We start from the raw sequence: 11,921 nt of genomic DNA, 5'->3' as shown, positions 1-11,921 counted from the left end.
CAGGGTGTCCAACCTTTGCAGTGTTTGGATGTGCTCCTCCCCAGCTTGACAGTGTCCAAAATGACCAAACCTTTGAAAAATGATGTGCTAATAATGTTAAACAGACATGGAATCACAGGCTTTTCTCCCCAAAGTCTAGGCAATCTTCATCCCACCCCCGCCACCAAACATCTGCAGCCATCTGGGCTTGCAGTAGGACATCCATGGGGACATCCTGGTCTGAGAGGGCCAAGCCTCATTGGAAAGGTTTTAGGACGTCTATCAATGCCCTGTGCCATCTCTAAAGAGGCTCAGCTGTGCTAATGAAGCAATGACCTGCTGTGGGGCTGCCAAGGCACAGAGCTGAACACCGAGCTGCTCAGGGGTGGTGGGCAGCACCAGGCTGAAGGGTGCTTTGATCCTCATGGATGCAGTGGATCCCCCTCTATGGGAACCTGGAAAAGCAGGAAGGCATTCAGGAAGACTTCTTGGGGAGCACTGGGAAGGAATGGCTGTGGTTGTACCCATTTCAATCCTCCCTGAGGACTATCAGCTTTACTCACTGCCTTTCTGGAGGCAGCTTTTCCATTCAGCACTTTAATGAGCACAATGGAAAGCACAAAGAGCTACAAAACAGGCATTGCTTCCTCAATTGACCCCTGCTTTATACCCCAAAGCTCAGTAGGTGCGTGGACCTCATGCAAAAATCAGCCTTATTGCTAATTCCCTCTGATAGACAAAAGACATTGCTGTGCAGGGCACATGCAACCCAACACATCATGGAACAAACAGCCCTAAGAGCAGCTCTTTATCTGACAGATAACACGATCCAGACTCAAAGCAAACAGCAGATAACCAAACAGCCCTTTGTATATTTATCACACCGCCTAATTGAGCGGCACCTTTTACTTGAGCGTGATCTTGCCTCCAAAAACAGAACATCTTTGTTGTGCAAGGAAAAGTCTATAGTGTGTGTGTGGGGCCAGGGCTTCTGACAGCTGAACACGTGTGGGCTGCAGTGATGCTAAGCAGATGTGCTGCAGAAGCCCAGCAAACCCAGTCCCACTGCACTGAGAGGAAGTCATGCAGGAGGAAATGGACTAATGGGCTTAAATTAAGCCGCACCATTCATCACCCGATAAGGAGCCAGGAGGCAATGAAATCAAGCTCCCTGCAACATGAGTGTGCTCGCTGCAGGGAAAGCCAAGGGTGGGCAGCTGCAGAGGTGCTGTGGTTGAATGAGGAGAAGCCCTCCCCAAATGCAGAGTTAGGGGTGTCAAACAGCAGAGCTGGGCTGCTTCCTACTAAGACTGGAGCCCAAACCCTCGTGCAGAGGGCTGCACTATTACCTTCAGCCAAAGGTTCAGAAGAGAATACAGACAAGCAGGCAGCACGATGCTGTAGCCACGGGCAGGCAGAAGCAAACATAGCAAGAAGGGCATCTGCTGAGCCCCAATTTGCATGTGGCAGCTCCAGCTCTGGAGCAATGATCTCACTGAGGTCCATGCAGACACCCAGGCAGGTGCAGCCCTGACCCTGTGGGGTGAATCTTGTCTGCCTGGAGGCCACAGGGCTCCTTCCTGCCACCTCCTGCAACTTGTGTGGGCTCAGGACTCATTTCCATGCCGTAACAGGGAGCAGCTGCAAGCCTCCCTCAGCACCAAAAGGAAGTCTTAGCGCTGGCAAATTTAATTCAAATCTAAACCTCTGAATTTGGTTGCTTGCTGCGGCAGGAACCTCCTGTTTGCACTATGCAAACTGAACACAGCATGGAACCATCACCAGCCATGGAACCATCACCAGCCAGTGTGTAGATGCAGAGCAAGACACAGCCCCATGGATGAGCTCTGCCCTCGAGGAGCAGGTGTCTTTGCCACAGTGCACATAAGGAATTAACCACCCTGAGCACAAGGGTCACTCGGGGCTAATTCTCCTGTACCTCAGGGCCAAGAGGGGATTGCTGTTGTTATTACTGTATTCAGCATTGCTGTACCACCCAGCCAGGAGCTACAGACAACTGCCTCCATACCCAGCTCACCAGGAGCCAGCACAAGAGGCTCTGCAGCAGGGAAATGCAGCACGACAGAGCTGGTCATGCAGATTCAGCCTGTTTTGATGAGCCAAGGACTTATATATCGACTATACCGAGACCCGTTTTGTGCTGACACCAAAAGAACTGCTCAGCATTGTGGCTGTGCTGAAGGACCTTGAAATATATGGGAAAGAAAACAGTTATCTTGATAGTTCTGCCACCAGCTCTGCCCAAGTCCTTTGAAATCTCTTCTTAGCCTACATCTGCTAAACCTCAGAGGCCCCAGGCTTGAAATCTCGAAGATAATCTCCCCATAGTGATGGCACTATGGCTCATTGCAGCACATCGCAGCCACGCCAACACCTTCCTGAGCTCCGTGCTCAGAGAACTACCTTGCTTTGAAGAGACATTTGGTAACATGCCTTTATCTTTTGTGGGTCAGTGGCAACGCAACTCTGTCATCTTTTTGCCCCCCTTCCCTCCTCACCAATAAATAAAAGCCTTTTGTGCTGGGTGGACAGAAAAACATAGTCCCAGAGGAAAGTATTTAAAGGAGTTAACCCAAAAGCAGTGATAAAGAATGGAAGACCCCCATAGCCTGATGTGAAATCCCCAATGGGAGGAGAGGTAACAGCTCCCACCTGTTTTGATGGAGATGGCATGTGGAAAATCCCTTCTTCCTCTGTGTCTTCCCTAGACCCAAAGAGAGAAAGCACAAAGCCAGGAGCTGACAGTGCTGTTCCTTAAGGTCCTGGGTCAGGAAAAACGACAGAGGCAGAAGGTTTTGCTGCTAGGTACAAGCTCACCTCTCTCTCCAGGCTCATTTGACTTGCTGCAGGTGGAGATGTGCTGGCTCAGGTGCTACAAGCTCCAGGCTGATGCTCCTGGTTAAGCCAGACTCTCTCCTGTCTGGGGAGGGGGCTCTGCTTGGCCCCTGCAGAGGGGCACTGTGGTTGCCCAGGTGTGATTTTCCCTTATCCATCCCTTTCTCCTGCCCACAGCAGGTTTATTCATCCCAGCTGGTTACTGGCAGGCAGAAACTTTCAGAGAATCATGGAATGGCCTGGGTTGCAAAGGACCACAATGATCACCTCATTTCAACCCCCTGCTGTGTACAGGGTCACCAACCAGCAGCCCAGGCTGCCCAGAGCCACATCCAGCCTGGCCTTGAATGCCTGCAGGGATGGGGCATCCACAGCCTCCTTGGGCAACCTGTTCCAGTGCATCACCACCCTCTTCTTTCTGATTGTTCCCATCTCATTGCTCCTTTCCCCAGTTAAGACCAGCTCCAGCCCTTCACCACACCATTGTCTGGACAAAGGAGGATAAAAGGCCCATCTAAGGCCTCCAAGAGCTGGAGAAGGAAAATAGTTTGTTACTGAAGCAAATGAGTTACTTGTACGCTTTTTCCTAGCTGGTCCTTCAAACAGAAGATGCAAACAGAGGCACTGATGCACCATATCCACCTTATGAAAGCAATTCTCACGGACAACCCCCAGCCCCACCATAGTGCTCCATTAGGGGAACCACCATCCTGGGGTATCATGGGGTACCATGCTGGTACCGGAGCAGACATCGGTGCCGAGCTCTGCGTGCAGCCGCTAGAGGTAGCTCTGCTCACACGAACACGCGAGTCCTGCGCTGCCCTTCGGTTCTGCTCCTTCCCTCGGGTACCCACGGGAGAGGCAGCGAAACCCTCCCGGCTGAATCCCAGCACCCGCGGATGTGCGGAGAGGGCAGGAGACCCTCCATGAGCCCCGGTGCGTTCCTCCATCCCTCAGCCCACCAACATTTCCCACACTCCATAAGCACGGGCTCCACACGAGCCCCCCAACCAGAGATGGGGCGAATTCTGCTGCTTTCAGGTGTCCCCGTACCCCCCAGCCCCACGGCCGCAGCCCGGTACCCCCCGGCAGAGCCCCGCTGTGCGGCTGCGGCCGGTCGGGAGCGCCGGGCTCCGGTCCTGCCCTGGTTTCTCTCCCCGTTTTCGCTTCCTGATTCCCCAGCCCTGTTCAGACCTGTTGGGAAACGCAAACCCCCGCGGCTCCACGTGCCCCAAAGCCCTGGGGCCGCACCTTTATGTTTGCCCAGGGTGGGGGGACAGACAGACTCGGCCAGCACCGGGAGGGCTCTTTTGGATGCATCCGACCCATTCAGCTCTTCACCAAGGCTCCTAACCCAAGAGCAGGCTCCCCTCTGCATCTCCAGCTCCAAAGGCAACCACCACTGTGGCTTCTGGGAAGCATCTCTTGCAATGCAAGGGCCTCAATACACTTAGCTTCATCAGGAGGTCCCTGTGCCCCCACTGAGCCCCCCCGTGTCACATCACAGGACAAGGAGAGGGCTCCTTGCTGGGGCAGTGTCCCTACACCCAGCACAAACACAGAGCAAAGGAAGGGATCCCCACCATGCCCACTCCTCCCCAAATCCGAGTGCATTTGTTCTACTTCGAGATTCAGCCTTAACAATAACCCCAAGTGAGCAGCTGGTAGATGATTAACAGCCCGGCCTGCTTGCTGCCATCAGCCAGCTATTCCCGAGGCACGACACTGCTGTGGTGCTCAGGGTAAAGAATAACCACCACTTAAAACCAAAAAAACCCAAATACATCACTACAAAGCAGGGATGGAGCTGCCCAAAACCTGCATCATCCCAGCAGGCTGCAGCCCATCTGCTTGCATCATATGGGGCAGGCCAGTGCTGCAGCACCCATGAGAGGGGCTGCCTCGTGCAGGGAGAGCACACAGCCTGGATTTAGGGGCACATGCATGTAAACTCCAGTATGAGGCCAGCATGTAGGGAGAGAGAAAGGAGCAATGTGGGAAGAAACAGGGTCTGGGTGGTTTCCATCAGCACGCCAAGTGCGGCCTCCCTGCTTGGCCACATCCACCCAGTGACAGTTTGGTCCAAAATCCAGAGTATTCACCCTTAAAAAGTGCCAAATAGTGCAAAAAACCACTCGGTCCCTTGCTGTGTCCTCTCTGCAGGTAGCACATGAAATATGAGAGGGCTGGAGCCCAGCCTGCACCTCTGAGGGGAAAACACTGAGCTGGGTTCGAAGCATCTGCTTCGTTTGGGGAAAGATGGAGAAAACCTTGAAAATGTCAGAAAAGCACAGAGTGAGGAGGGCAGCCCCAGCGGATCTTATTCCCCCAGACCCTCTGCTAGATGGGGATGTGCTCGGTTTCACCAAAAGATAGCCCATTTTGTGGAGCCTTTGAATATTCAAATTGAAAGTATCGCGCAATCATTGATTGTCAAATCATTGGTTTCTAGAGGTTTTAAATACTTGGCATTAGGGGAGAAAAACTCAAACTTATACCAGTAGGTATAAAACAATAATATTTAAGCGGGCACCACCTGGCATCGCCACGAGGCCGCCGGGTCCCTCGACCCCCCAATTCGCAGCCCTCCACCTCCAGCTCCCATCCCCCGCCTCGGGGTCGGGGCCGCCGCCGTTTGCACTGGGGCCGCCGGGCGAGCCGCTGCCGCCGCCGCTCAGGATGTCCGGTAAGCCCCCGGCCCACGGAACCAGCCCGGTTTGGGGCCGTTTCGCTGTTCCATGGGGTCATTCGGTGTACGAGGAGGCAGCGTCGCCTCCCCGGAGCGAGGAGGAAACGGGAGGGCGGGGAGCGGGGAGGAGGCAGCGAGCGGCTCCTGCCCGACGGGGCCGGGGCGCAGCGGAGCGCAGCGGGCAGAGCTGCTCGACGGAGCCCCCATCCCACCCTATCTCCATCCCCAGCCCCACAGCTGGGACCCTCTGCTCACCCAGCCGCCCCCCTCTGCCCTTGCTCTGCCCAGCCTGGCTCCTCATCCCCTGCCCCTTCCGTGTTCAGCCCGGAGGAGCCGGCAGCCTTACCCACACTCGCTTCTCGGGGTGTAGCCCCCCCAGTCAATCACCAGCTTAGAAATAAGGCCGTGTCTCAGCTGTTGGGGTTGGCCTGAGAGCTCTCATGGTGCAGCTGACAACCCTGCCTGCCTCCCTGTACTCACATCCCAAGCTCGCAGGAGGGTGGGTGCCCTTCCTGACTATCCCTATCTGCTAAAGGGAGTTCTCATTAAATTCAGCTGAGGGTGCAGCTCAGCATAGTCTCTCCTAAAAGCAGCCCCAGCTGAGCTGTTGAGTTGCTTCCAGGGTGACCCAGCACTTCTTGGCAGCATCTCCTCAACCACAGCTCGGAGGGGAGGTCAGACAGGATGGAGAGATGCTGCATGTCCATCAGCAGCAGGGAGAGGCTATAGCAGGGGGTTATAGCAGAGTGTGTGATCGATGTGTGAGCACAGCCTGCAGTGGGACAGGGAGCCTGCAAGCAGAACTGGGCTGGGACCATGCTGGTGTGCATAGGATTGGCTGTGGGATGGAAATAACAGCAGAAAGTCAGGACGGAAACTGAACTGCCAGAGGCTCAATGGAAGGATTTCAGCATGAGTACAACAGGTGAAAGTGATTCTTCGGATGAGATAAATTCTTTGCCATTTCCTGTACTCAAAATCCCTCCTCAGGTAGTGACTGATGATTGATGGTTGTTTGGGGCTGGATTAAAGGCATCCTAAAAGCTCGTTTGAAGGCAGTGGGAGCTGCACAGAATGGGTGAACCCAAGAGATAATGGAGGCTTTGCAAAACAAAAAGAATAAAAGGAGGCATGAAAGCAGGCGTTTTATTTGTGTTTTATTTAACCCTGTGAATAACCACCCACGTATCTGTATTGTTTGATTCCTGCCCTTCATCTGCCAGACGAAGCAGTTCCCACTTCTATTTTCAGGTCCCAGGAGCAGCAAACACAAGGGGGATTTGAATGGATGTAGCAGCAGCACCAGATGGAGCTGGGTGTTAGGACACCTGGAGGGGAAAATAAGAGATACCAAAGAATAAAACCTATATGATTAATCCCGTCCTGAGGAGAGTCTTTCCATCCTTTCTTTCAGGAAAGCCCAAAGTGTACCAAGGTGTCAGAGTAAAGATCACTGTTAAGGAGTTACTGCAGCAGAGAAGGGCTCGACAAGCAGCAACCGGAGCAGCGGTGAGTGACCCACTTGGTGCCTGCTGTGTATCTCCTCCCTTCATCGTTTGTTTAATGCTCTTGCCAAGGTTGTAATCTATGTGACGTGGGGTTTGAGCACGGCAGGGTGATAGGGAAGAAGGAAACTCAGCCAGGATCGCAGCAGTGGTGCAAACCGGTGCTGGGCTGAGCCCTGTGCAGGTGGTGGATGTGTCTGTGGCATGCTGCCCAATGCAATGTGTGCCATGCTGAAACCACACAAGGTTTGGGAATATGGGAATCCAGGTCTCTTGTGTTGTCCGGCACGACCTGAGCTCCGTCCCTTCTTAGAGAGGGGAAGGAAGGAGGTGGGTTCACCTGTGTGCAAAGCGCATGCACTCAAACTCTCCCTAATCTTTGTGAGAGCCCTCCAGCTCCAGCCACGCTGGGGATTTGCATAAAAAAAGGTCAATAAATCATTCCTGCTTCCCGGTTCATGACACCACGCCTTGGCATGGCTCTCAGATCTCATCTCCCACCTCCTTTACCTGATGGCAGCTGATTGCACAAGGCTGGAAGCCAGGTGGAGCAACCGGGGCTGACAGAACACAGAGCTGCTGGGCTCTGGGAATGGAGGGTCTCCATTGGAGGCAATGGGGTGGGAGGTTCCCACTGTGGGTTCCTCGTTGTCCTGGAGGGATCGGCTGCTGCCTGAGCTGGATCCAAAGACTTGTGCTGTGGTGCACATCTGCAGCCAAAGCCAGGAGGGGCAGACCTACAGGCACCCAGAGCAGCCACTGTTTAATGATTCCCTGTTAGTAAGGAAATGAGCTATCAGCATTTTGAGTAGAGGAAAAGAAGTGGAAGTCTGTGTAAGTTACAGCTGAGGTGGGGGGGAAAAAGGGTTTGCATTTGCAACGTAAAATCCTAGACCCCAAAGCACAAGCATCAGCACTCCCATTGCATTTGGGGCAGATATCTCCCCTCCAGCCAAGCTCCTGTAACAAACACAGACCCATCAACTCTAAATTGCAGCATCCTTTGGGAATCCCATCCCTTCCCATGGGGGCATAGAGCTGTGTTAGGGGGAGATACGCTGTATCTCAAACAGCATCAGCACCAACCTCAGTGATCCAGAGATGCCTGGCCGTGGGGACACCTGTAATGCCTTTAGGCACACTTCAAGGCAGCTATTGCTGCACTTGTTAATGGTTTGTTCTTCATCATATTCATCCCTGCAAGTTCACACGGATCCACAGTCCTGGGAATGAACACATCAACGTGGGGAGGTTTGCAAGGCAGCCCCATCTCTGCTGCAGTGACAGCAGCAAGGCAGCAGGCAGAGTGTGCTGGTGATGTTATATTGAAAGCTTTGCACCAGGCTGCTGCTTTGCTCCTCCAGCCCCATTATCTACACAAGCTCAGGCTAAGAATGTTGCTCTGTCAGTTCCAGAGGAGCTTACCCAAGATAAATGAGGTTTACATCAATAGCTTGAAGCAAAATGACTTACCTCCGTGTGCAGAAAGACACTCCTGTGTTACAGCACCTCCAGACCCTTCCTCTCCCCTTCTCTTTGCCAGGTTTCCTGGGGCAGCAGCAGCATCCAGTTTGCAGAGCCTGTGTCTCCTCCTCACCCAGGTTGGTACAGAACCCTCCCGAGTGTCCCTTCCCAGCCATCCCCACAGCCCTTGGCTAATGCAGAAAGCCAGCGGTGCAGCCAATCAGCACCTGAACGGAGCCCATGGAATGCAGATGAAGATGCCGAGAGGCCAAAAGGGGACATATTCCCCTCTGCAGGATCACCATCAAACGCTCTGCTTGGACAGCTTCCCACTGCAGGAAGGCAGAGCCCCTTCCCCAAGGGATGCTCGGCCCCATAGAGCACTGCTGTCCCTGGGCTGCAGCCCATGGGTCGTTACCTGGGAGCACTGTGCACTGTTGGCTGTTCTTGCTCTGCTGGCAGCCCCTGCAGCAGTGAGAGGAGTGTCAGATTTTCAGCTCCTTCCCCATCTCAGTGGATATCCAAGGAAAGGGGGAAGGGCGCTCGGGGCTTTCAGGTCCTTCAAGTGTTCTGCAGCCAAAGCAAAGAGACCTCAAGGGTTGGGCAGGTGTGAATATATACATTGTGTGGACAAGGAAATGATTCAATCATCAATATTTAGGAATCAATTTGCTTATGTTAATACAGAAACATGAGATGTACTCAAGGTCTTTCAGGGTGGTAAATCTCCATCTGTTGATGTACTTTGGGTACTTCTCACTCCTTCCCCCATCCAGCTACACACTTCTACTTGCACCTGCAAACGCTGCCCTTGGATATTGAATAACTGCTTCTTGCTTTACCTTCTCCCCCAGCACCTTTTGATGCAGAACCCATCTCTTCAGCTCCCAACTATTGCCCGTCAAGGCAGTTCACAAACTGCTTCTCCTGCGAGGAGAGCCCCGGCCACCTGGAGCAGCTGGTGGACTCCTACCTGCAGGCGGAGGCAGCTTTTGATCCATCCCTGGGCACTCTGCAGACACCATCGCATTACATCCCTGATTCCTTCCAGCCAGTCCCACTCTGCTTCAACCAGGGCTTGGTAAGCGCCGTGTGCTCCAAGGGATGCTGGGGATGGGGTCACAGCATGGGGTAAAGCAGCAGCAAGCTGATTTGGGAATGGGGTTCAGATATCACAACACAGATGGTGCTCTGCATGGAGATCTCACAGAGCTCAGAGAAGGTCTCTGTTAGTGCTCATAGTATTTGAATCACCTTTTGGGTTTAGTCTGCTGTTGTGACGATGCCACATGGGATGGAATATCCATATGGCCAGCTTAGGTTGCCTGTCTCAGTTCCATCCTCTCCCAAATCCTTAAGTCCTTCAGTCCCCTCACCGTCAGGACAGCATGAGAAGTTGAAATGTCCTTGTCTCTGTGCACCAATACTCAGGAACAACTAGAAGGACTGGTGTGTTATCAACCTGGTTGATCTCCTAAAGCCAAAATATAGCATCACACCAGGCAAGATGGAGAACATCAACCCCATCCCTGCTGAAACCAGGACGTCCTCCAAGGGCCAACCCACCTTCTGTGCATCCAGACCCTCTGAGTGTGCAGCAGTGCAGCAATCCCAGCTGTATCCCCAAGACAACACCCCAAACCAAAACCTGCTTTTCTCATTTCTCTCCCTTGCAGGCTACAGCATCCCCGAGCCCAGCTGATCTTCCCAACACGCTGCCCCACGGCTGCCCCGCTCCCCAGCTGCCCCCATTCACCCCCCTGACCCACAGCCCACCCCCTGCCCTGGACCCTGCTCCCTACGGCTGCCCAGCAGAGGGCTGGCCCTGCCACCCCCCATCCCCTTACACTCCCCTCGCCTGCTGCTGTGCCGCCTGCAGCCCCCCACACACCGACCCCAAAGTCCCACAGCGCTTCCCCTGCCCTGGCACGGACTGCTCGGGCTGCCTGCCGCCCACTGACGACTTCTTCAGGAGGGACAGGAGCTGGGACATCTGCTACAGCTAATGGGGAGGGGGCTGCACGCTGCCTTCATGTCGGCATCGTTGCCTGGGAACTGCACACGGTTGCACTGCCTCCAATGTACTCATCACTACTCACACCCGGTGTTGTCACTACATTCATCCTCCTGTTTTCTGTGGTCGGGGGTGGCTTTTATTATTTGGTCTTTATTTTATTTCCTGGTTTTGTTTGTAAGGACTCCCCCTCGGCTGACTTACCAAACCCACATCACCAACACCAGCTCTTTGTGTCACAAATAAATCATTTGGTACTCACATCACCCTTTCTCTTTGGCTAATGATGGAGGCTCACCAACATGGGGAAGAAGTCCTCAACCACAGTAATGTTCTCTGGTGGCTCTTGCAACTGAACAGCTTCCTCTGCCCAGAGCTGGAGGTACTCAAACACATGGGGATGCAACACATGTACTGCTGGCAGATAGAGAAGCTCCTTCATTCTACCCAAAACCAAACCAAAAGCCCAACAACAAACCCAACCAATATTTCATCCCCTTCACCATGACATTCAGTGATGTGTTCCCCTCTTCTCTGTTTTCACCTGGTTCACAGCCCAAGTATTAAATCTGTTCTAAGCAGGAGTCAGCAGCTGTGTTTTTGCCATCACCTTCGTGATGCTCCTACAGGCGTCATTCAGTGGTGCTGGAGGTGCTTTGTTCCCTGTGGGGGCACAGTCACCTCCTGCCCCAGCAGTGCTGAGCTCCTGGATGCTCTCAGCCCATCCTCACCAACATTAAACAGTTATGGGAGGATGAGGATGTTTGAGGCTGCTGGTGGAAATGGGATGACCGCATCGTCCCCATGGGCTGGCTGCATTAGTCTGAGCTTAGCAGAACTACCAGAGGGTGTTCTCCTGCAGCAAAGAACACGTGCAAATGGGTTGCAAGCATAGAACAAGGAGAGCACCCACCTTAGCACAGCAAGGCTGACACTATTCCCATCTGTTAGCTAAGTCACCCTCCATCCCTGGCAGCCATCTCCCATTTCCCTGCTGCACTTCCTCATGTTGTTTTGCAGTCCCCCATAGCAAGGGAGGTGCACACATCTCAGACACCAGCCCCCAGTGCTGTGTCAATAGCTCCAGGTGGCACGTGCAGTGCAAGCCAAAGCTTGTGCCTTGTTGACACAAGGATTCCTGGGCTGATTGTGAACTAGAAGGAAGAAAACAACAGAGGGGGATCATTCAAAGGCTGACTGTGGGTTTTCTGGCTGTGAGGAGCCTGTTATTTCCCTGCTTTCCTTCCTTGTAAAAGCTGATAACATGGGAATAGCTCGTGCCATATCTCCAACAGAACTGGCACAGCGCTACCAAATGCCAGGCCCTGCCAGGTGCAATAAACACATGGGCATGCAGAAATGAGGATCACCCCAATCCGAGCCACGAGTAGCTCCAGCAGCAGCCTGCAGTTAT

The 11,921-nt window shown here is 53.5% G+C and overlaps 1 protein-coding gene and 1 long non-coding RNA gene across 2 annotated transcripts; one reads left to right on the top strand and one right to left on the bottom strand.

Moving 5' to 3' along the window:
- Positions 1-6,664: 6,664 nt before the first annotated feature.
- On the bottom strand, positions 6,665-8,670 carry LOC146755281 (uncharacterized). The gene is made up of 4 exons (XR_014938228.1): positions 8,503-8,670; positions 8,116-8,252; positions 7,540-7,803; positions 6,665-6,852 (listed from the first exon to the last, which is right to left on the bottom strand). It is a non-coding gene; the product is annotated as an uncharacterized LOC146755281 (long non-coding RNA).
- On the top strand, positions 6,865-10,764 carry POU2AF3 (POU class 2 homeobox associating factor 3). Its single transcript, XM_085526040.1, has 4 exons — positions 6,865-7,033; positions 8,573-8,630; positions 9,348-9,574; positions 10,170-10,764. The coding sequence occupies exons 1-4, from the start codon at positions 6,893-6,895 to the stop codon at positions 10,497-10,499; spliced, it is 756 nt and encodes a 251-aa protein (XP_085382166.1). The 5' UTR covers positions 6,865-6,892; the 3' UTR covers positions 10,500-10,764.
- The last annotated feature ends 1,157 nt before the right edge of the window (positions 10,765-11,921 follow it).

The sequence above is a fragment of the Coturnix japonica genome, chromosome 34 (genome assembly GCF_054131305.1).
Source record: "Coturnix japonica strain WE chromosome 34, WE-NBRP24, whole genome shotgun sequence".
NCBI lineage: Eukaryota > Metazoa > Chordata > Aves > Galliformes > Phasianidae > Coturnix > Coturnix japonica.
This window is presented reverse-complemented; position numbering and strand designations above follow the sequence as displayed.

Bases quoted from the DNA above. Each gene is read 5' to 3' on its own strand.
- POU2AF3 (XM_085526040.1), top strand. From the start codon at position 6,893: ATGATTAATCCCGTCCTGAGGAGAGTCTTTCCATCCTTTCTTTCAGGA. The intron at 7,034-8,572 runs GTGAGTGACCCA...TCTCTTTGCCAG, and splicing joins AAGCAGCAACCGGAGCAGCG to GTTTCCTGGGGCAGCAGCAG. The intron at 9,575-10,169 runs GTAAGCGCCGTG...TCTCCCTTGCAG, and splicing joins TCTGCTTCAACCAGGGCTTG to GCTACAGCATCCCCGAGCCC.